The 24,289-nt window shown below is 48.0% G+C and overlaps 2 protein-coding genes across 2 annotated transcripts; both read right to left on the bottom strand.

Annotated features, from left to right (window-relative positions):
• Window positions 1–10,019: 10,019 nt before the first annotated feature.
• Window positions 10,020–12,090, bottom strand: ENH_00036830 (hypothetical protein; the record flags this gene model as incomplete). The annotated part of the gene is made up of 4 exons (XM_013585092.1): window positions 10,020–10,151; window positions 10,356–11,156; window positions 11,507–11,661; window positions 11,982–12,090. 4 exons carry the CDS (start codon window positions 12,088–12,090, stop codon window positions 10,020–10,022), a joined length of 1,197 nt encoding a protein of 398 aa, XP_013440546.1.
• A 4,150-nt stretch (window positions 12,091–16,240) lies between these two features.
• On the bottom strand, window positions 16,241–20,953 carry ENH_00036820 (hypothetical protein, conserved; the record flags this gene model as incomplete). Its single annotated transcript, XM_013585091.1, has 4 exons — window positions 16,241–16,887; window positions 17,129–17,363; window positions 17,555–17,625; window positions 17,980–20,953. 4 exons carry the CDS (start codon window positions 20,951–20,953, stop codon window positions 16,241–16,243), a joined length of 3,927 nt encoding a protein of 1,308 aa, XP_013440545.1.
• Between the last annotated feature and the right edge of the window lie 3,336 nt (window positions 20,954–24,289).

The raw sequence follows: 24,289 nt of genomic DNA, 5'->3' as shown, positions 1-24,289 counted from the left end.
TGCGCAGCCCGCAACCCGCTATCAATCCTGATCTCGAACTGTGCTTTACATTCATTTGAGCCAACTTGTGAGTCGTTAATACATGTGTTGTAATAAAGCTACGAGAGACCTGCAGCAGCTACTCTTCTCACGCGGCTTTAAATTTCTTCAAATTGTTTTAACATAAAAATACCAACTCTTCTGCTGTGCGGATTAGCCTATTCCATTATTGTACTCTTTTGTTTTATTTGTAGTTCTTCGACTTTACGTTTGAAAAAGTTGCCTAGCTACCCCTACGTTATTCTCCTGCCTTCTCAGGAACTCCATTTTTCCTCGTTTAAGCTCCCCGCTTCGATAGCTCATTAAGCTAAAATGGTTTCCAGCAGCCCGAAGTTATCAGAGTGCAGAACGAATCCTATAGTGCTGTTGAGTTGCGGCGCGAATCAAGAAAATAATTTTTATTAAACTGGGTCTTTCCAGAAGTGGCCTTTGATTTGACGACAATTCACCATGTGTTTTTTCCATGACGCTTCGGGACCCACCCTACAAATCGTGAGTTACAAAATTGAAGTGAGGATGCCAACAGAGCAGTTTTGCGTTCAGCAATGGAATGCATTAAAAAAATCTCAGCCTCCCTCTTCCCAAATGAACAGAAAGAATGGGCATTAAAAAGGAAAACGTGGCACGTATATCATGCACGCTTGTTTTCATCAATTCGGCACACCAATCCAATATTGGGTATTTCACAAAGCGTTCCGCAGAAAGTATGTCCGATCTATCCATTGTGCAATGTGCCTCTGAAGTGTGCTTGTAGCAGATGAAGCTGATGGCTCTCCCTCTCGCTTTCTGTCGTCTGAATGGTAAAATGCATTTCTTGAAATTCCACCTTTCTGTAGACAACTGCACGTCAAGACTCAGTGTTACTGTTTAGCGTAATTACAAGAATTTTAGTCAGACAACGTTAAGGAATGTTGGAGGTAAGAGACTAACGGTGGAGCTCGTCGAGTCTCAAACGCATCAAAGAACTGTGGTACCCGAAGACATGCAACTAATCAATGAATATCAGATGACATAACAATGTGCAAATGATGGAGAGAACTTCGCAGTTGGGCAGAGCAGCGGAATCGGCCTTTGTGTGTCTGCGGCGGTAACATTCGATGAACGTTGAGTCTCCGATTCATCTTCGTGTTCACGGACTGCGATTCCTGCCAACTCTCCATCAAGGAGCGCGCGATGGAAATGCCAGAACTTTCGTCAGAGATTATTTTGGATGTGTGAAATATTGTTCACAGCCATCGTTCCCTTTACCGACTGGCGCACTTCTGACGCGCTGCACTCAAAAGAGCAACGTAATCTACGATACTGTCCGTGCGATTCAATGAAGATACATCATTGTGGAACCGAGTTCAACAACGAGCGCAGTTTTTCATTTCCTACAACTATGGAAAGTTAGCGGCTCCACGACAAGGCACATCAAAATTATACAAACGCTGGTGATGATTCGAAGCATAGGCTGTTCTGGCGGAGAGTAGTGAGATAGGAAGCATAGGGTGTTGTCGCGATGAGCCAATATCATTTACTGCTGTTATTGCTATCCTAAACCCAGTTGTGCACCTCGTAAACAGGCATTCACGCATACGGCTTTGAACACTTCATGAACTCGCGAGCATTTTCTCCCTGTGTCATTTTAGAACACGTTTGTGTGTTTCTATGGGAAAGCAGGAAGCCCAGCTTCAGGCATTCTAGTGCATATTTACATAAGCAACCAGAAGGCCCCATGTTGTTCTGATGGAAAATTCTACTCTCCTATTACTGCAATCTAGTTTTGCGATGAGCTGGCTTATTCTTCCACCATAACAACTTGCGGCTGAACAATTTATCAGTTGCCGTCTGCAGTACTTGCCAAAGCTGCCTGTCTGCTTGTTTTTCATTCTAGTTCTGTTTCTGAACATTTCCGTCGGAAGCTTTATGTTACATTTATCGGCTGACGCACCAGTATTAAAAGCGTACTCTGTTACGGTGATGAAATGAGATTACATACCCAGCAGAATTTTCGGAGCTTGCGTATCCTAGCTGCAGTCCTGCTCAAGATTAGCTAGACTAATGTTTAGATGGTGGAAGCTAGGAATACAGCATTGCTCCCGGTTCCATGGAGAAAAATTGCCAGGAAGGAAATAAATTGCGTTGTGAGTGATCCATATTTCGGGTGGGAGCATGAAGCGCCTGCCCTGCAAGAAGTCAGCACGCCTGCTTGTGTTACGCGGTCGCTACCCTCACGTTGCATTGCCCATCCATCCCATTTTCTCAGCACACAGCATGCTGCATTTTCCCAACACTACCATTGAAGCCTGACTTCCAAAGAACAGCTGCGGGTGAATTTATCAGCAGAGAGCTGGTCAGCTGCGCCGTGGCTGCACTGTTGCTGACTCCTACAAGAAGGGAGCACAGGAAAGCACTACAGCATTTTATCACCGCACCCGTACATGCGAAAGTTAGTGGTGCACGCAGCACCGAAGGTCACTGCCATTTAACGTAGAGCTTTTACCGTTACTCCTTATCGCGGTAACCACTAATTCAAGCGATTCCAACATTGCTCTGTACCACTGAGTATGCTACGCGAGAGCGCCACTGACGTGTGAAACACTGCTACTGCTCAATAGAACCGGCTCCTGAAAACTACAATCGCTACGCATTCTCATCAATGCAGAAGTTAGTACGAAGCGGCACTTGTTTCACCTGGAAGCATTGTCTTAATGCTGAGGGAAACGCAGAAGCTCTAATTTGAACCATCGAGTCTGCAGGCAAATTTAAAAAGCAAATTTACAACAACCAGCTTAGTCGCTTCCGCAGCTCCCTGTGTTTGCTGCTTAACGCCAGAAATATTTACACTGATGCGTGCCGCCTTCATACTCGGCGACTATATTGAGTTTCTGAACGGACGTGCATATATCAGGCCGCGATTGCTTGTCTTCTTATGCGGTTGTTCCTAACGTGCATCTGCAATATGGAGTAGCAGTCATACAACGAAGGCATCCCACTGGTGTGACGAGCAGGCTGAACAAAAGCTGCTTTACAGATGCACAATTGGTGCACAATTGGGCAGCGCGCTTGTAGCGCTGCACACGCTATGCCTTTGGATAGACCAAAGAGGAGGCTGCTCGCCATGTTTTCATGTTGCCTCCAGGCGCGACCTAACTCCGTACGCCTTCAGAGACGTAGTTGATGTTCGTTCGAGGGAGGTTCTCTAGGATATTAGAGAGCAGCAACAGCCAGACACCTTCATGATTTGACCACTGACATTTGATCCGAAAAATACCCCATGAAAGTAACGAGTCGGTCTGTTTTTTAGCCAGGCAACACGGAGCAACGTCTTTACGCCACGACCGCAATGCACAGCACTGCAGCATCTATGTCGTCAATTCCGTCCTAGGTAAAAGGATTCAAAAAATACGTAATTCCGTAATAATCATAGCGAAAACAACAGTGAATTTCTCAATGTGAAAGCAAGAAACAACGCTGAGTCCTGACAATTTCATATGCTTACGCTAATACCCCACAATATTTTATGGGGGCCCACAAAACGTTCAGTATGCTATGGCCATTACAGCAGCACATAAGCGCTTCCTGAGTCTGGTAATCTCGTTTTCATGAACTAGCAGCAAATGGTGGCCAAGATCAGGAAGGACGTTGCCACTAGTGAAGCTAGTCTAGCTGGATACCTTTAGAAAAGACGAAATGCGCTGTGTATTTCGCCACACTGCCTGTGACTGCACAAGAACGGAAGTCTGCGGGAAATTCTTAAAATATTTGGGCACTGGAAGTATGGTCATAAGAAGATTTGGATGTTTCAGCTAATTCTGCTTAGGTTAGGACAAAGCGGAAGAAATTTTGTGACAATCCCTGACATGTCCTGTGGCCTGCTGCTAATATTTCATGCAAAAAGTGACCAGCGTTTGACAGGAAACAACGGTCATATGTAGAAGGATCACTGCTAATCTCCTTTCCGCAAGTCTTTCTGGAGCAGCTGCGTCGAGGCTTCAAAATACCATGTAAAAATACTTCAGTAGCAGCGCATCTGCAGTGATTGTCTAATCGAGCAGATTTAGCTCTCCATTGCCATAAACAGAGTTTCATTGAGGCGTTAGGCGCTCAACAATACAGGGCTCACGCTGCAACGAGCATGTCCTTCCTCCGAGCTAATTGCCTGCGTGGAAAACGAGCAGAAATGCGCAGCACGCATGCGCGCTGAGGTCGAAATATTTGAAGAGGACAAATCTATAGCATAGCAGTGGGACATAGAACTATGTTGAGCCGTCTCAACCCTTAAGCGATGCCTCTACCGTGTCCTGATAAGGATGAAGTCATGATGCCACAACAGCCAGCACCCGCGCTGGGGTTCTGCTGACTACAGGTGAGTAGAGAAAAATCTACGAAAGCTGCAATTCACCGATTTATCCGTGTTTCGTCTGTCGCTGGCAATTAATGTTCAAGTTGGTGAGTGAACTAGATGGCGGTCTTTACTATTCGGGTTATTCTGTAGCCACTGATAGGAAGACCAAAAACGTCCCAGACTCGAACCAGTTTTCTATGGTCGTGTTTAACTGGTTGAATCCTAATAGACTTGTTACTATGCAGAGCTGGCCCTAACAGAACACAGGAGGAACATTTTGCATGCAGGGTAGCAGCAAGTCTTCATTGACAACACAACGGGATGGGAGACGAATTTGTGCTGCGCCCAGCAACATAACGCACTTGTTCGTAGATAAGGCCAATGCGACATATGTAACTTTGCAACACACAAAGCATGAGAAAATCCTCTTGTAGCATAAAAGCCATAGAATGGGTTGCCATTGTGAACAGATCGTGGCACATCGCTTATTCTTGACTGGCTACCAATACACAGCAGACGACTGGCATTCAATGCAAGCGTAGGCGGCGGGGAGCAACCTTGTGTGCAGTGCTGTGGGAGAAGCGTATGCAGTAGAAACTTAGAGTGGAGGTGGTTCCCATCTGGCACCTCCCAGACACCGTGGGCTTGAAGACGATTTAACAGGCATGGCTGAATAATCAAAACAAGGCGAGTAGAAAGCCCATAGGTTCCTTCGGATTCCGAATTTTTCCTGGGAAACGTCGGCTAACAGTTAGTGGCTGCTATTGAGGGCATGCGAAGAAGTTCACAGCCTTTCGAACACTTATACTAAAAGCCTCATGCCGATGCAGCGGACGCTTATGCCTTACTGCGACTGCGCCGCTGTGCTGCAGACAATGCTATCCTCCAAGCTAACAGGAGAGAAGTGGATTAGTTTCGCTGATGACCAGCAAAGTGCGGCTGAACAGGTCGTCAACAGGGAAAAAACTCGACTCGAGGACAACTTTCCTACTAAGAAAAAAGTCAGAGCAAAAAGTCGGATGGACTGTTGTGACACTTGCAGTGCGTTGGTAAGTACACATCCAGAAACATGCGTGCCGCAGTTGAGCTCATGGCTTACGGCGTAGTTCGGCTAAACGGCGATACGTGGATCTTCCCTGTAGAGCCGGAAATGTACTCTGCAGCAATGCCAACTTGCTCCAAACACCTTCCTAGCTACACTAGTCAGCGAAGCCAGCGGTGTATAATGAAATTGATGCGGTGGAAGCTAGCCTGGGGAGTCCACGAGCGACTTTGTCTCTTGTATGGTGATCTGGCTTCATCTAGTGTGCCACGGGTTCAGAATCACCGCCCAGAGCGCTCTGCTGATGCTGCTTGGGATGCAAGATGTGCCGAACACTACTCATTACGTTAGTCTGCTCCACGTGATCGGAACTAGCATGCAGTTGCTGTCTGAAGCAGCAAATAGCAATCAGGGAAAGACGAAAGTTTGCTCCATGTTATTGGCTGGAGGTTCGTGAAAACTAAGGGAAAGCCGCTCAATAACGGCTGGTTTTGCTTCTGGCTTTTTAGGGCTTGACAAGCAACGACCGTCAGCTTGTTCTCTATCAGATATACGAATGTTTCGTGGAGTAGAAATGTGATTTTCCGTAATGAATTCTAACGCAGGTAAAACGGGAAAATCTGCGTGCAGCGCAGACGTGGGCACTTCCGCGTATTGTAGACCCAACGAACCATAGTTGCTAGGTATCATTCATTTTGTTTTATTGCAGCAGAAGTTGAATTCCGTGTTGAAAGCAGCCAGCGCTTTTCGTCCGTTAGTTTTTGCCCCAAAATTCCGCGCGTAGTACCGACGGTTTGCAGGCAAGCGCGCATAAGTATCTCATGTCGGTCAGAGAATGCAGGCGTCTCATTCTGCCCGCATCCAAGAGAGTTAACTCTTCGTCGCTGCTCCTTTTGCAGCTTAAAATGGAGCGACAGACTTATGTGGCAACATGACGGTTATCTGCCGTGACGCCGACATTGTGTGGATGCCGTCGGCGGCGCGGTACCATTAAATTGAGAATTATAGGTTTTGTGAAGCGCCATCCTAGACTGACATAGGCGATTCGGCATTGATATCATAATTCAGCGGCCAGCGCTAGGCGTCACTGGTTCGGCGCACATCGCGTAGCAAGGGTGTCTCGTAATTCGTCACAAGCAAGAAGGCATTTAGCTACGAGCGTGTCGTTCTTGGGCCATTCTTTTCTCCCTGGGGTAGCAGGTAACACGTCGGAAAAAGCATGCAGGAACTATCTGCCTAGTAACCTCTAGAAGAGATGTTTTGGGGGATCCCGAAGTTACAATGTCTCAGCATGATGGCTGCATGATATGCCCACTGGAAGACTCTCAAAGAGCAGGAAGACAAAACCCAGACACACTATGAAAAAATATGCCGGAAGATGAATTCACTGAAGGCTTTGAATCAAAGCCTACAAAAGCTAGGCGCCTACACTGGGCGAAAGTGAGGCAGCCAGCACTCTCATATTCAGGGCCTTAGCAGTACGCCGTTGCCACACCATCGTTTTGAAAAAAGGCAGAGATGCAACGTGAGAGAGTAAAGCAGGAAGAGCTGCTAATACCAGCTAAAAGCAGAACGAATGATGGCAAAAACCCCTTATTCTTACATTTTCTATTGGTCAAAAGGCCATCATTTCCGAAAACTGCTGCGGCAAACGACGCTTTAGCCTCTGGACAACGTAGTACGAGGCGCGAAAGCATATGGATTCCTGTTATGTGAAGCGAGCACGCCTTTGGAACGAGACCCAAACCACGAAACGATTCATTGGAAGCCCTAATGAATGGCGCTTCTAAAAGAGAACGTAGACTAACTCTATTCTTGGCAGAGAGCTTGCAACGCCTTGGACAATTACATGCCTTAAAAGGTACAGCCTTCATCCCTACAAGAATTACTATGGATGGATCAGGAAGGCCAGGGAAACGCGAGGCATTCGCTGAGCAGTTACTGGAGCCTCCTAGGCAAAAGCACTCCTTGCCAGGACTTCACGAAACTCGGTTAAGGCATTCAAGTTCATATTGGAGGCTCTGCAAAACAAACGATATCTGCATGGCATAGTAACAGACTATGTGATCGGTAAATGATAGACATCGGCTGTTCATCTGTGTATTTCGTCATCCCCGTTGACAAAGTTCAACAAAGTGGTTATATTGTCACTGGTGTAACAGAGTCACGTAGTGTTATACAGGGGCAGCTCCAACTTGAGCGCTGCCCTGCCTAGGAAGATTCCTCCATTTCCGCTTTAGGTATTTTAGCAGCAGCAGCAGTGTTGGAGGGTAGGTACGTAGGTCAGCCCAGGCAGCCTCAGTGACGAGCCTTTTATATGTGGCAGGAAAGACCTCGCGTTTGGCATATGCTGCCCTTGGGCCTTCTAAATGGCCATTGTTTTCCGCTATGTGCGTCTCCATCTTCCATGCTGCTAGATCTCTTTTTCCCTACCATGGGATAATGCGGCATACGACGAAGGATATACTTCCTGTACCTAAGGATGTGAACAAACGCGGACTCTGCAGTGCACGCGTAGTTTATGTGGATATTAGTAGCACGCTCAGAATTCTTAGTTTCTTCAGTGAATTCCGCCAGATATCCTAATCTTATTGAATTTCCCTTATACTGTTGGCAAACTCAGCAGTGCTTCGTCACGCCACCGGCACTTGTTGAAACTCCGCCCCTCAATCCTTCTACAAAGGCACGAGTGCAGCCTATGGAGGCACGAAGAGATATATTACGGTGGAAGCCCTGCACCACAGCACGCTTGTAGCTTAGACAAATAGAGATGATAACCCTTCGGAGCAATCAAACATACAGAAAGTTACCACATGTATTTAGCTGCATAGATGCAAGCTACGTGATGTGGCATGCTCTGCCTAGCGAAAGGTAATATGCAGGGGGTGTGGGCTTGTTCCTAATACCCTGAGTTCTGTGGAGCATTGCTCCTAGCACGTTTCTAATTGCATCTGCCTTCCTCAGAAACAAGTTCACGGCTACATATGGGTCGGAGTTCATGCATGCCTATGACCCTACAAAGAGAAATGGTGAATTTGTTCTTATGCGAATGCCACGGACAGTGTTACTTTTCTGTGAGAATGAGACCGTAGATCTTTTTTTCCTAGGCCTACTAATGAGTGCGACTCAGAGCAAATGCAAATATATACTGTCCACTTTTGGGAAACTCGCCTTGCCATTGAAACTTGCCCATGTCGTTTAGTCTCTGAAAGCAGCTGCGTCTTGACCAGTGTCATTTGTTAAAGCGAGAGTCTAGATGTGCGGCCAACGCCTTTCTCTCGATGCTGCATTGAATCCTTTCAGTAACGACCGGTGATCCCAGCGTTGGAGTTAGCTAAGCGAGAAGCGTTCATAAAATAAATTCGCTCAAACGAATGATGGTGACGACTGCATGCGCTGCTCAAGGAAGTCCAGATGCGGTCGAAGTTGAAATGCAATTAAAAATTTGTAGCACCATATTGCTGTAAGTGAAGGTTAGGTGAAAATAAAGGCGATTCAAGAGCATGCGCAAATGAGGGGCTGGACAACTGACAGTCTGGTTAGCTCATCGGGCTCATGATCCACTAAGAAAGGCAGCGAATCCATGAGAATAGCAATTGCAGGGTGCTCGCATTCATAAGTGCCAGTGCTGTGATATTACATTTGCTCGCCGCAATGCTCAGTATTTGCCAGAAGTCCTCAAAATAACTTTTATGCGAATGCGCTCTGTTGCTAGATGCTTTCATGGGTGAAATTTTTGATGCAGTTGACTTGCGTGAAAAAACTCTTGCCAAGCTCATAGTTACGTTTTATTCAAGAATATTGTGGAAACAAATTCTGTGCGTTCTGCATAAACTGCTTTTCAAGGAACATTTACCTCGAAAGAGATCGACGCGGTTTGAACCTTTTCTGGGCACACGAACGAAAACGGAAGATGACATTTTCGCTCCAGTGCCTCGTCGCACAGTTTCTCTTCGTCCACCATCAGTGCTCATTCGCGGGCGCTATATCGTTAGGGCGCAGCCACACCAGACAGAATGTGGAAGTCCGACTGCACCTGACGAAAAGGTTGGTGAGGGAATCCCCAAAGCAAATTTCGAGCATTGACCTCGTGGTTGGAAGTCGTGCTGAGCCAGGGTTGTCGCGGACGTAGGCTGCAGGAAAATCTAGGACAACCCATTAAAATTGTCCTCCTAGTGTACTGCACACCGCTTTCTGCTGTTTCTACGGTCCACGATTAGGGCGTCCTTTGACAAGCCCTCTACATTTGACGCATATCTCATGAAACAAATACCAAATTATCAACAAAAGGAGTCATAGTTGGAGCTGTCTATCAGATTTTCCCAAAAAGTGCCTCCACGCAGGGCCATTGCTTTCGTGATCCGGTGGGGTGCTGTCCAGCTCGGGTGTCGGCGCTATCGCCAGCCCCACACTTCGGGTATTCCCACTCAATTCTAGTTTACGGATACTAATTTCCTGTTAAGTTGCATTACTTCGTTATTAGCAAGAAGTTTCCTCGCTCCTTCAGCGTCTTAATCTGTGTCACCCACTTGCAACCGTCTTAAGGTCAGCAGCAGTACCTGCTGTAATGCCTGCGCAGAAGTTATCCCCTCACCGCACAGAACCGGGCTACTCATAACACATTATTTCTGCCTCCTCATTCTCTATTCTCTCATAATGGTAGTGCCGTGAGCCTATGCAATGCGAGGTGCGCCCTCCCTCCTCGTCATGGAAGGCTGCCAATCCTGCGGGAGGCGGAAGCTGACAGACCCAAACCCCTAGGCTTTGGAAGGAACTAGATGGTTTCGAGCCCCAAGAAGTCTTCGCTGGTGGCGGTGCAAAGAACGAAGCAATGCCAGGCATCCTGTAAGGTGGTTAACGGTGTCCCAGGTGGCTTGACCTTCAGGAGTTCCGTGGTACTTGATGAGATACTGGGGCGTCGGCTTCCCAGCCGCGCTGGCCCACGCTATAATCTACCTCTTGCTGCTGTGTTGGATTGCCTGCCACTTTGCGGATGGGGGTCCAGCCGGCGTCGGCATCCTGCGTAACCAAGCGGGGAAGGCGGCGGCGGTGTGGAACTAACTGCGAAGCGTGGAAAACGTTGTGGTATTCATAGGTGAGAGGCAAAGCGGGACGGTAAACGACAGCCGTTACACAATCGATGACTTCAGAAGGTCCTTGGTAACGGCGCTCGAACTTAGGGAAGCTGTCCAAAGCCGGTAGATGCTTGCTACTGAGCCGCAGCTTGTTGCTTAAAGGTTCAGTTGTCTCAGTCCTGTGACGGGTGGGCTGTCTGCTGCTTTTGCCTTCCGGCTGACTCCTGCCACGGTCGTAAGGAGGACAGTCCCGAGCACAGTGTCCCACAACGCCACACTTCCTACAGGCCTTCGCTTGACGCTTGGTACGTTCTCCCTTTCTGGGATAAAGGAGTCGCGGGTATCCACGACATTGATACTGATAGCAGTTTCCAGGGTTCCCCGCAAGGGAAGTTTCGTTCTGGTGGTTCCTCTGGGTTCCACGTGCCTGAACAGCCGCTCTGATAGCTCGGCTGGACCTTTCTTGTAGCTCTAGCACGGTTTGCTTAGTCTCGTAGAGCCGCGCTGCGGCTGTCGCTGCCTGCTCCCACGACGAATGCTTCACCTGCCCTTTAATGGTTATGAGAAGATGGAGACCGTCTGGCAGCCCGGAGCAGTAATAGTCAGCGAGCTGCTCTGGGGTGGACTCCACACCACGCTCCGCTACAGCCGCAAACTGGTCCGTGTATTCCTTAGCGTCGCCATTTCACCCTACCATAGCCAACTCCGCCAACAATTGACTGTGCAATATTGACTTGTCGAACCGTTCCAAAAGCCGGTTCTGTACTTTTGCCCAGTCTTTTAGGTCGATAGTTCGTCGTATATACATCTAATAAGTTAGAGCTGGGCTCATAAGGTGGTCAATAAGTGCGCTCCCCCAGTCGCAGGGATCCAGTCACATCTGGGTGTACCGTCGTTCGGTGCGCAGCAAAAAGGTTTGCTGATGTCGTCAGCAAGTATGGGAAACCTTGCGCCCGATTCCCAGGGCCCGTCCATAACTTTCTTCATCACAGCCGCTGAGGGAAGTTGGTCACACGTAACATACGCACTGTCCCCTGACAAGCCAGCAACATTGGCTATAGGCGCATCCTTATGCCCATGCGGCCGATCTTTTACGGTGAGTTCCGGAGTAGCATGACCATGGCTGGCCCGTGTCGCGCGAAGCACTTTGCTTACGGACATTGAGTAGGCGTCTCCTGCAGAGTAGGGACAATAAAGCGTCTGTTGCGTAGGCGCATCCCTCACCGAGCTAGGCTGTCTAGGTGTGAATCATTACGGCATAGTTTTACGACTCCTACGTATGGAAAAGAAAGATCTATATCCCGGAACAGCCCACAAATCTAGTGCACAACTCCTTCTGCTGCTACTACGTTGCTACCTGGCTCACGAATAGGTCGCCCTTTGACAAACCCTCTCTTTTCAACGCATACCTCATGAAGCAAATACGAAGTTGTCAATAAAAGCAGTCATAGTTCGACTTCTCTATCCGATTTTCCCAAAAGGTCCTTCCACTCACGGTCCTTGTTTTCATGGTCCGGTGGGGCGGTGGTCCGCGCCGGTGTCTGCGCTACCACCAGCCGCAATCTTCGGGTATCTGCAGACACTTCTAGTTTACATATGCTCATTTGCTGACAAGTTCCCCTACTCCCTTACTAGTAAGAAGATTCTGCGCCCTTTCAGCCTCATAACCTGTCACCAGCTAGCTACCGTCTTCAGCTCACCAGCAATCCCTACTGTAGTGCCTGCGCACTACACCTGGTATGCAACATAGTCTTGTAATAGTAGTAACGTGATACTAGAGTTGGCAGTTATACTTTTACTCTACATGCTGTGTCGAACTTCATAGGCGATCTATTCTCCGAAGACCCCGAATGTCACGGGTCGCATCAGCTTACCGAAGATCCTGCGCAGAAAACAGCACAGCGAGGGCTAGCAAGGTCTGGGTCGCTTTTCTTTTAATCCCCTGCGTCTAACTAGTCGTCCAGACCAGGACAACGCTTTTAAGCCACTGAAATGAATTCTGAATCTTCGACAGCACAGCAAGATGAAGTTCGATGGTGCTTCGACAGGAGGAAGCAACCTTATTAGGAAGGAGGCGCAACATACGCCACCGGCAATCCCATCGCTAGCTGGGACGTATCGGTCGTACTCCTGCGGTCGGGAGCTATCTCTTTTAAAACGGGCATGTAACGTACTTTACGAATGCTGATCTCTAGACACAAGGATTGCAGGGAGGGATGCAAACAAACACTCGGTCACATTAGCGGTATCGCGAGCGTCAAAAAAATACCCGGCGTCAGCACATTTGAGCTACACCGGCATAAGGAACTCAGATAACAACTTATTACTGCGTCCCTACGTCTGTGTCATTGAAAGTAGCGAATTTCGGAGAGCCGGAGGACCCGCTATGCCATGCTGTCTTCACGGCTTTTTCTAGCTGCTTCTGTGCGGTGCCGAACATGACACTACGTGGATGAAAGGCCGTGTGCAATTTATAACATATTAGTTTTCTTTGAAAGCGAAAAAGCCAACGAGTCAGTTGACAGTGAGCAAAGTTGCGTCGTAGCAGCTGATGGTGCTGGAACACAATAGGAAGGTGCTCGAAATTTGGGGAAATGGGCGGTACATTTTTATACATGAAAGCAGAAGCGCAGAAAGGCGTCCTAATTATTGTTACCTCTGTCTCTTGAAGAATACCACAGGCGCCTCAGGCTCGCTCGGAGACTATCCTAATAACTGACAGAGCATAGAGGCTTCGTGCTTCACGCTCATGCATACTTTTACGTTTTCTAGTCTTGCTTCAAGCTAATTCTTGCACATTCTCTCTGACTCACGCGGAGACCAGAAGCTTGCTTTGGCTAGTTAATCTAAAATATTCAGGGCTGTCCTTAAATGCAAGATACACATAATTCCATGCACAAAAGCAAGCTATTTGCTCTTAAAACAAACTGTGCAGCTTTTCAGAGAGACCCGCCGAAATGCACATTACGAGCAAACTGTCCATGGTCAAACGGCAAGAATAGCTCCTTCTAGGATTATACGCTATAAAAGGGTTGCATGAGGTACTTCAGTCTCACAGGCTGCTTGTTGCGGACTTCTGACACACGCTTTTAACGTTTCTCGTTCCATCATGTTGACTGCCAAAACATTATCTGAATTAGAGTGCGCACGTAGTCCGGATACTCTGTGAGCTAATTTGCTATGCCGGGATAGCAACACCGTTTTTACGGGTGACGTCCACCGTTGTCTTAGCATCAGTAATTTACCTTTAATAGAATACCTATAGAAGACAGCAAGAATTCTAGGAGCGCTTGGGGTTCAAGGATTAAGCACGAGGCGTAGCTCCTTTTCAGTGTCCTTATTATGCTTCTGTGTTACGAGAGCAAAGGCACACCAAAGGTATAGAGCGCTGGTAGTTGACGTATCTTCTTGTTAATCAAAGTCAAAATGATATGCCGTCATACGGTAAATGGCAGACTTTAGGACTTTGCTGGGCAGCAGCCAACTGCGGCCGTTGTGGAGACGGTCAGAACTCCATCAGCCATGTCAGCTTCTGCGTCTGCTTGTGTCTTGTAGGATGCTTTGCTTGCACCACGCTGTGCACGCCAGGTTACATCTGTAGCTATATGAATTCTGCATACGCGTAGGGAAGACAGATTAGTACCCAAATGAAGGCATGCCGTCTCGGTTGGGCTTTCATTGTTTGCAGTCACTCATTGAACAACCTAGTTGAGTGTCAGGCTGTGCTGTGAGCTGCGGCTGTTGGCGCACGCGACTCAGATGAACTGACCCAGCACATGGTTGTCTGATCGATGGTTCCTGCCATTATCTCTCACATGGCTTGTAGCGCTCCAACAATTGACATAAAAATGTTGACATCTTCTGAGCTGGTATACCTGGAACCTGTCCGAGCAGCACTGAACATTCCTGTGTTGCAGAAACGTGGGACTAGCGACAATCAGGTTTGTTTATATGTGGTTGTAGGGAATTACTGCCACCATGAAAGTAGTCGTTCGTGCAGTCAAGAAACAGTTAGCATTCAAAAAGCGAGCCCTTAATGGCGGTGAGCACACATTTCAGCGCACTCGCACTGGCTTAATTGCCGTGATTCTAAGGATCAGTAGAAAGTAGATAGTGCATTAATGCTCAATAGCGTGTCATGGGATGGGCCTACCGCAGAAAAGAGAATAGCCACAGCCTTCCCAACGCCACGTAGCACAGCCATAAGCGGTTTGTCCTGTTTTTCATGCAAATTGTTCCACCAGAGCGGCATAAAACTGACGCTTCCAAACATGAAGGCACCTTGCCTCTGTCGACGCTGCTGTTTGTCCCCCTTCACTTCGTCACTACCTAGCAAAACATGTACTTTTAGCTCCAACGTATAGTTGTTCTTTTCTGCTGGGAAGCGCTGCTGGTGTGCTCTGCAAGCAGGCCGAATGTGTTAATTTTCGTGTACTTTTTGTCTTTTCTCCCTAGTAGAGAAAAGTCTTTATGGTTTTCTCTCATGTCATGACTATGCGAAATGGTCCTTGATTGTGCCTCAACGACTATCAGGTTTGTAAGCTGCACCTCTCCCTTTGGGCCTGGGCCCACATGTTCAAAAATTCAGTAGCAGAGTTGCCATCAGGTACTTGTTGGTGCACTGTGCGTACTTGGCACATTCCAGGGTTTGCAAGGAGTTGCGTTGTCAGCAGCAAAGTGTCCTAGCCCACAGCTTTCATATTGCCTGTAACGGTCCATGAACCATTAATTCCTGCAGGAATGCTCTACTGCAGGTGCCTGCCTGAATTTCCCAACACATGTTCTCTTGATTCAGCGTTTGTCATGGATTTCGCACATCTGTGGTCAGTTGTTGGATCTGTTGCGGTGCTACCGCCCTCGGTTGGCGAAGTTGTATCTTTCTGCTCATCCTATAGATGTTCGGTGCCTTCGTCGATTCTGTTGGCTCTCGAACTTGGTAGTTGGCAAATGGTTTCCACAGGTTTCTTACTTGGCAAACATCTTCGATTGACTCTTTCCGGCTGCTGCTTTGACAGCAAACGCTCGCTCAAAGTTGCATTTTCTCTGCTAGTGTAGTCTGCCGTTTCTAGGCTCAGGGTGAGGGCCAGATCGCACAACGATCGAAGAGCCATACACTGGAACGTGCCAAAGAGAGCTTGGCTCGAACACAGCAATATTCAGTCAGCTAGCATTAAAGGTCTGCTAGCATCGCACACGAGCAGTCCAAATATTTAGCAAGAGTGGCCGTCTAACGTAAAAAAGGGAGAAATTTAAGAAATCACCCCACATCAAACTATCTGTGATTCGAAACTGACCACATGGCCATAACAGGGTCCCTCCATGTCACAACGCCGCTGGCATCGTGGGCTTATTACAAGACAAGCAGGGTCCATGCTCTTTATACAGTCTGGCAACTTGCCTTCAACGAATATACTTTGTAGGTCGGATAAATCTCGGTTCAAATTTAAAGTACACTACTAGAGCCACATTTGTGGTCCGTTGTGGTGCACAGCACGGACGGCGTTTTGTCAGGGTCTTCGTCAGCGCTGAGCCAAACAGTCTTATCACTAACCAGATAGCACTAGACTGTAACCTACAGGTCAACTAAACTTTTTCTACGGCAGAATTCTTGGAACTAGGGACAGCTGGCTTTGGAAACAAAAGACATCAAATTATTTTGAGGAGGTAAAAGAGACTTCCAGTGCGTCGGCCAATCCACGCGTTCCTGAGGCGTGCTCACAGCCAACTCCTCTAGTCCCTCTTAGATCTACCAAATCACTTTAGCTCTGCAGAGGTACTGCTCATTTGGCTGTTTGCGTCTACAAGCTGTTGCTGGGGTCTTGTCGCCGGCACCAACGAAACTGGAGACGAAAACTGGTGCGAGAGCATCTGCTGCTGCTGTTGGCTTCTCGTGCGAAATCCGTGGAAGGAAAATAGCGCTTGCTGTTGCTGTTGATGCTGCTGTGTGTCGTCTCCGGCTCTGCTGTCATTCAAGGGTGGAGTAACACTGCGAAGCAGATGCTGTTGCGTCATTAGCTGATGCTGCGAGTTTTCTGCAAGCTGCTGCTGCGATGGCTGTGCAAGAAGATGATGTGTCAGCTCCTCATGCTGCCTTGACCTTTCATGCAATGATTCTGGCTGGGAGAGGAGCTGCTGTGTAGTCAGCACTTGTTGATGCAGAAGAAGTTGCTCAGTAGCCAGATCATGTGCAACAGTCTGCCTAGGCTCCTCCCGTTCTACATCTGAACATGGGTTTCGCTGCCTCTTAAAACCAATTTGAGGACTAGCATGCAAATTCGGTCTTGCCATCACGGTGCTTCGCTGAAACTTCATTCTTAAAGACTCTTCTACTGCCTGCAGTGTCTCTGGGTCGGTATCTTCTGGGCAAATGTTTGGAACCATAGCCAGTACGTCCTGTTCGGCTGCATCATAAAACGGCCTGGCAAGCCAAGAATCCCTACATGACTTCTGGCAATATTCTGACGTTTTCGGTGAAACGAGAGGCTATGAGAAATAGTTAGTCACAGGGATATGCCCCTACCAGGAAAGAAATAGCAGACGCATCAGTAAGCTGTAGAAGGACTGTTCAGAATGAGCTGAATGCTCAAATTTGTAATAGCAGTGATTCCAAAACTCTACAAGGCATACTTGAATTTGCTTTACCTTTGAGCTCACTGGCAAGAGCTTCTGGAGACAAAGCTGCTCTCCATGTTTCGATCTTCTCGATAGCACAAAGTCTGCTTTTTACAAATCCATGTTTCTTCACCAGAAATCTGCGAGCTTCTCCCCTCATTTGGGCAACCCAAGCAAAATTTGCAGCTTCAAAGCGAACCCCATGGACGTATGGTAACTCCATTGCTCTACGGCTCAGCCGAGCAACACGGCTGGCTGAAAAATCCTGCAAAGACGCTCAGCAGCTCTCTAATCAATGTTTTGCAGGCTTTAGCAGGCCCCCGCGCAGCGAATGAAACACAGTTTTATTATTGCAGACAAAGCAATGCAAGGCGTTCCTAGGGCAACTCATCATTGGGCAAAAAGACTGGTAAGATACTGACTCTTCGTCCAAGATACCGTCCTGTCCTTCCGTACTTTGACAGTGGTTTTGCTTACACTTTTGGGCAAAATGAACTCCTGGCTGCTGGTCCTTGCCAAATTAAAAGCTCCTCCTGGAGGTCCTGCAAGCCCAAGAGTCACCTGCGGAATTGGAGTGACAGCGTTTCCAGATCTCCTGCATGCTTCCTTCGCTCCACGAGCTGCTCCGCGAGCAGCTTCTTCCCTGCTGTCTCCACCTTTACTCTTGCTCGTTCGGTCGCTTGCGCGCTTAGAAGAGCACTGTCTGCGGCCTGAAGAAGCAAAACTGTCTATACTAGATGACACGTGGAGAGTATTACGGATTGAGCATGATTGCTTACCTACAGGCGCTACTAGTTTCTGCGTGGTGTAATAAAGGCATCCTAACCACAAGGCAGGTTTCGTGGCTATGCGCTGTAGTGCACATAAATACATAGACCTACAGTGTGTGGCATATTGCTGGGCTGTTTTCTTGGCTCCCTCAAACCCCAGAGTTGCTACAGAAAAGGCCCTGCTTTGTTGTAGCAACCCACGGGCGCAGCAAACAACCCACGCCCCCATCTGGGGAGAAAATGTCACTTGGACATTGCCCCTTTGTGTTCTTCCCTGGCCAAAGCCCTCTGCAGATATGATTAGCCCTAATTCTGCGGGGCTTGCTGTGGAGCATCCATTGGCTGCTCGCCGGGAATTGTTGCAAGGCCTTGCAAATGGTACGCTGTTGACGGAACTCGGAGACTGTCCATTATTAAAAAGTATGTAAGAGGGTAAAGACGTTCCTGGCGGTGAGTTGCTGACTGCATTTGCCGTCGCATCGCAGATCCACTCAAGATGAGGAGGCGACGCCACCGTGGAGGTAGTGCCTCCGCCCGACAGTGCTCCAATCCCACCACGACTGTTAGAAGAAAGTCCTCCACTTGCTGTTATTTCCGTGGCACGTTGGATTACTCCGGCCGCACCTTCAGGCAAGGAAATCGAGCTACCTAAACCCAGGCTGCTCCCACCTATCAGGCCTTGCAACCGGATACCAACCGTAGTGCCTGAGGACCAACGTAGTCCTGTAGCAGGTGCTACTAATCCTCGTGGCGCGCATCCACACTCAGAATTCCACGAAAGAGAAGTTTTCTCCTTGCTGGAGGGGTGCAAAGGCTCACAAGCAGGTTCTTCGTTTGCTACAGCAGTGACAAATGCCATTGCTGAGGGTGGGGGGATAGAGCAGTCTGTGATGATTGGTGGGGCTTCTGTGTTGGAGATGTTGCTGCCGCTGCTTGGAGGGCCATCTACGCTAAACGCATCAACTGAAGACGAAGGAAATTCAGAACTCCTTGCTTCTATGGGAGCTGTAGCTTCCGCACATTCTCCTGTAGTAAAAGAAAATGCAAATACGGGGACATCTAGGGAGAGAAACATCAGACAGCACAACAACGACAGAAAGTGCGAGTCCTCACCGGTTGTAGAAGCGCCAAGGCTGGCCGTTTGATCTCCATGCATTGAGAGCGTCGATAATGAGGAAAGGTCTGCATCAAGGTGAGGAATCGAGGGGGAAGCGAAAGAATAGAGAAAGGACAAACTAGTGCTACTGAATGGCATCGATGGCAGAGTTGATCCAGATGCCGTGCTGTGAAAGCGCGATTCCACTGCTGGCATTGCTGTCCCTACAGCGCTGCTGAGGCAAGCTTCATCGTCGTCAGCTGACCCCCCTGAAGTAGTGCTATGCAGTAGGGGCAGCCAGCGTTGCAGGATTGGCCTCGCTTGACGAATCTGCTGAATTCGCTGTTGTTGGCTATTCCTCAGAAGCAGAAGCTGCAACCTCACATGCTGAAGTGCGGATGGCTCCTGTTTCGACACTTCAGGAAGAGGTAAGCACAAGAAAGACGAAAAAATTAGGAGGTACTCACGTAGCTCACTCAAAGAACAAGCATCTAGGTGTTCCTCGTGAAAAAATCGCTGGCCTTCCCAGCTTTCTGAAGCACCATCGACGCTTCCAAGGGGAGGAAGAGGTGGTACCTCAGTAGCCATAGCACTGATTCCTGCGACTATTCTGCATCTTGTGCTTGCGGTGGGGCAGGAAGCAGCTTCCGAAGAATCGTCGTGACAGTGTGTGCCCTCGTCGTGTGGTGTCGTGGAGAACGTGACATCTGACGCGGTGGACTTATTTAACCCGGCCACGTCCTTGTGAGCTGTGATCCCTGGTGCAGCTTGGCATGTGCTTTTGAATGATAATTCGTCCTCCTGTATGGATACAGAAGACGAGCCTTCTTTGTGATCACCCTGAGCTGTGTGAATCAGTCCACCAAGGCAGCAGTCAGAAGGATTCTGCATTTCGTTTTGAGGCACTGAATCCACGCACTCCCTTGGTTCCGCATGGCTATACAATAGCGTTTCAGTTTTCTTTTGGTCGGCAGTTTCTTCCGCTGCAGAAGACGTTTGTGTACCGCCTGTCGTAGGCTGCCAATTATACATAATGCGGATCAGAGAGCGAAGATGCCGGCGCAGGGCTGAAATAATGACAGCTACGTCTCCTTTTGGACGGGCTGTCGACGAAAATGAAGGCTGCTGTTTCAAGTATAAAGCCTGTTGCTGATTCTGCTTCTGCTGCTGTGTATATGAGCCCAGAGCAGCGAAGCTCCCACCTGCAGTTAAGGCAGACGGCAAACACTGATTTGTCCCGAAGCTGCACGTTGAAAGACGGTGGCCTGCTGAACCAGAAAGGGCTGATGATCCAACAGTATTATTGGCGGAAAGGGCCGGCGCCTGGCTGTTGGGTCCCAGAAAGACTGCTGGATGGAGGCACCCAGGAGTACCCGATGAAGAACTCCTAACATCTCCGCCTATAGACACTGTCTGCAGCCTTTGCTGCGTCGGAATCCAAGAGCGCCCACCTGAACTTCCGACAGGCGTAGTTCCTGTGCCTCCAGGATGAACAGCAGAGGCAACCACGGGCAGCGAAGGAGACACATGAGCAGAGGCATTACATGGAGGTGATGCATCATTTGCGCTAAGCTCAGACGGACAACGAATGCTTTTGGTACTTGATTCAGATGGGATTTTTAAGCTTGGAAGCGGCCGCTGACTGTCATCTGACGAAAGAGAGTTGTCCGGGTCCTCACGGCGAGTCGTGTTGGCATTCTGGCAACCCAAAAGGCTCTCACCATGGCCTGGAGGAGACAGAGACAGCTGCTGGCTTGGCTTGTTGGTAGTCTGGAGCGAAAAGCAGCTCGTCCTGCTGCCAGCACGACAGCTACTGCTCTCTTCAGATGTACTGTCTGAAGGAGCAGGTGCGGCGTTTCTTCCTCTATAGTCTGCGTCGCTTTTCTCCGTCTGCTCCACGTCCTCTTCGCTGGATCCAACCCCCCCGGGGCCTTGCAAGAGTAACGATTCCTCCGAAGCTGCCTTTATATTTGATTCCTCGCAATTCATTGCTGCAGACCCGTCAAACAAGTTTCTCCAACGAAAAGAAGAGCTGTTTGAAGGCCACATAAGAGAGAAATGGGCCGCAAAAAGAGATCATAGCTCTGACGCCCAAGAGCCGTGCTGCAGCTGTAGGCTACAATGTGTGATTTTGATGGAGAACGTGTTGCTGCAGTCCAGAAAATTGCAGCTTCTCATCGCGCTTCAAGAGCAAATAGAGGACAAAGTTAAAAGGGAACTTCCGCGGCAGCGTTTCCTGTTATAGTTGGCTGAAATTCATCACCGTGCGAAACCATCTGCACCTACAAGTTATGTGCCGAACGCAAATTTTCCACAAATGATCCTCCTCTTCTTTTTCCTGGTCTACTATGGTGATTTTGCAGTTTTGCTAAGCATGTCGAATGCGCAGGAATGAGGCCTGTAAGCACAAAACCAGGAGTGGTTTCTTTCAGGAAGCTTGTTAAGTTTTACCTGCCTGAGCATGTGATGTATCGGCACCTTGGTAATTCGGGCGCACCGTTAGATACGCTATTAGTAGGAGCTCTGCACTTCATACTATGAATTTTTATTGCTAAAAGGATTGCATATCTCAGCGGAATGTATGCGACGCATTCTCAGTCAAACTCATACCTTTGTGGCTGGCGGATCTACAGGCAGCACGCTTTGATCTTAACGGGTCCCGGAGGCATTACAATCATCATTAATATGCGAACCAACTTCTATGGTAGGCAGCTATGAAGGCAGCACGTAACTAGAACAACATATGGAATGCGTTGAAGCCCAGGATACGTGCAGGGAGAAACTGATGTGGAGGGTGCCCTTTGGACGCCAGAAGATGCATTACTCAAGGAGCCATTGGGATCTCGCTTCCTTCGGGGTCTTGGGTCAAAATCTCAAAGGTGACTTCACAGTCCCTTGAGGAGTCAAGAATATATTAAATTTTCGAAAAGCGCCCGGATTTGATGCTGTGAATGTGGGCGTTTTGGATTTTCCATAGTTTGTGCTTTGGAATAACTTATTGGTTAACGCCAAAGCACACGAGTGCAAATGAGGTTGGCGACCTACTATGGGCCAAATCAAGAATGATGAGCTTGATCTCACGCCAAAGATTCTCCTGTTCTCTGATAAATGTGAAAATGATGGGGAATCCTAGGCCGATTTGGGGGATTGTTCTGACTAAGCTGCCCTTGCCAATTCCTTTTCGCACCTACTCAAGCGCAGAGCAGGTTTTGTGTTTGCGAACTCAGCTTTGCATTTTAAACATGACACTGTAAACAGTGATCTATCTCTGCGAAACTAGGATATCCCTGAAGGAACTCATGAGTGTCGACCATCCGCTCACCACGCTCTGGCGACAATCATGCAGGTCGGGTAGACACATATTTACCCAATAAAATTACGTCTCATAGAGGTTTTGTGTCTCCCAGAGTAACGCATGACAATAGCCATAGATCTTTTACACTACTTATATCGTTTGTAGCAGATGTTAGTGCCACTGGCTTTCCGCATGTGCTTGGCATTCGGGGCTGTAGGCCAGCCCCGAAGCGCTTCGGCATCTCACTAAGTCTGGAGGCAGAAAGATTATACAGTCCAGACCAAAAACGATTTCTAGTACAGTTCCCAAGCTCTAAATGTATGCACGTACCCAAGAAGAAGATAGAACGAGCACCTGTCCACATCCGATGCTTTGAATTACGAACCTTTCTGAAGTTCTAGAACCACAGAGTATATTACGTATTGTGCGTTCTCCCTTACAATTTTCGACGTATGAAACTTTTTGAAAAACGAGGTTTCCTTTCGACGAGGAAGAATTCCTCCACACCAAAGGTAGTCCAAGGCGTGTGGAGAACTGGAGAGATTTTCTACAACAGTTGATGAATCATCGACTTTCTCAGAGTAAACGATGCATGCATATTATGCTGGAAATTCAGCATTTCGTGCTCTTTTGCTTTGACTGCCGTTCGCTTAGATGCAAGCGGCCTCTGAACAGGGAATCACACTAACACATAACTCGTCTAAATGCTTATATTTTCGAATCAGTCCCTTGTTATTAGTATCAAAGAAACTCGAGCTCTTCCTGCGCCCAAACAAAATTGGCTTACCCAGGGCAAAACAGTCTATGTCTGCCCCCGGCTTTTCTTTCTGAATCTTTTTTTGCCACATGTGAGCTTTTTTGAAATTTTCAAACGAATTCAAGGGCGAGGAGTTCGTGCTCAAGTGACTCCACTTTTGAAGTGTCTGGCAAGTCTCCTCAGAGCTAACAGCGAACGCGCTTAGATGCAGTAAAGAAGAAGTGACCTTACTGAACAGAGTGCACAAGGGATCATGCATCTCTTTGGGTAGGAGGTGGGTGTCAGCACTAAGTACACACGGCAGCGCCTTCCTTGTAAAACCATCTGGCTGCAACTGAGCAAATACGTTCCAGGTGTCGTTACATGCATGGCGTTCGCAGACATTTGAATAGAAATATATTTTTTCGTCAATTTCACAGCATTGTATGTTAAACTGGAAAAGCAAATTGCAGCGCCGATCGCAGCATTGGGTGAAATTCGAGTCACTGTATCTAACAAGCACTACCACACATTTCTATACTTTAGTTGGATGTTCAACAGAAGTCTCGAAAGTGCTGAAAGCGCTTCAAAGCGCAACTGCAGAGAAAGGGCAATCAGCCAAAAAGTAGGGGAAGGAGACAACAAAACTAGCTCTGATTGCTGCATCGACTGCACTTTGGCTCTGAATCCTAAGGCTATGCTTTACACGCAGCAGAAGTGCAGGCATTGACAGAATCCTGGATATTACTATTAGTAATAACTTCAGTGCCTGCCTTCGACCAACACTATAGAGCTTTATTTTGAGCCCATGTTTTCCGGCGAAACTCTAGGCATGCTGAGGATGGCTCATTCGTGTATCCTTGTGGTAAATGCGAAACAACTTTTTTATTTGTTTCACAGCGCTAAGAAGAAAACATACGATCGAGTGCCATAATGCAACCTCTGTTCCGAGCTGAGCAGATAATGGCTGCTTGCCAGAAAGCCAGGGAGACCACGAAAGCAGAGCTGTGAAGACATATCAAAAACACGCAGCGCGCATACTTTGTGAGACACTGGCTTTATTATATAATGTTTTCGAGAAGTGAGGCCAAGGACACAGATATAAACACAATAGAAAGAAAATTTTGGATAGATGGGCGTTCAAACGAGCTGAAAACAAATTAGCACCATATTAGGGGAATACACCATCGTTATAAATTACTGGGGGATCACGCAGAAGCTCAATTGCTGAACAGCAAGAGATTCCATCTGTTGGGGTTGAATTTAGAGGCTATTCGGCAAAGTGTTTTGGGAA

The sequence above is a fragment of the Eimeria necatrix genome, genomic scaffold, assembly GCF_000499385.1.
Source record: "Eimeria necatrix Houghton genomic scaffold, Enh_scaff26, whole genome shotgun sequence".
Classification (NCBI taxonomy): domain Eukaryota; phylum Apicomplexa; class Conoidasida; order Eucoccidiorida; family Eimeriidae; genus Eimeria; species Eimeria necatrix.
Note: the sequence above shows the minus strand (reverse complement) of the source record. Positions and strands in the feature narration are given on the sequence as shown.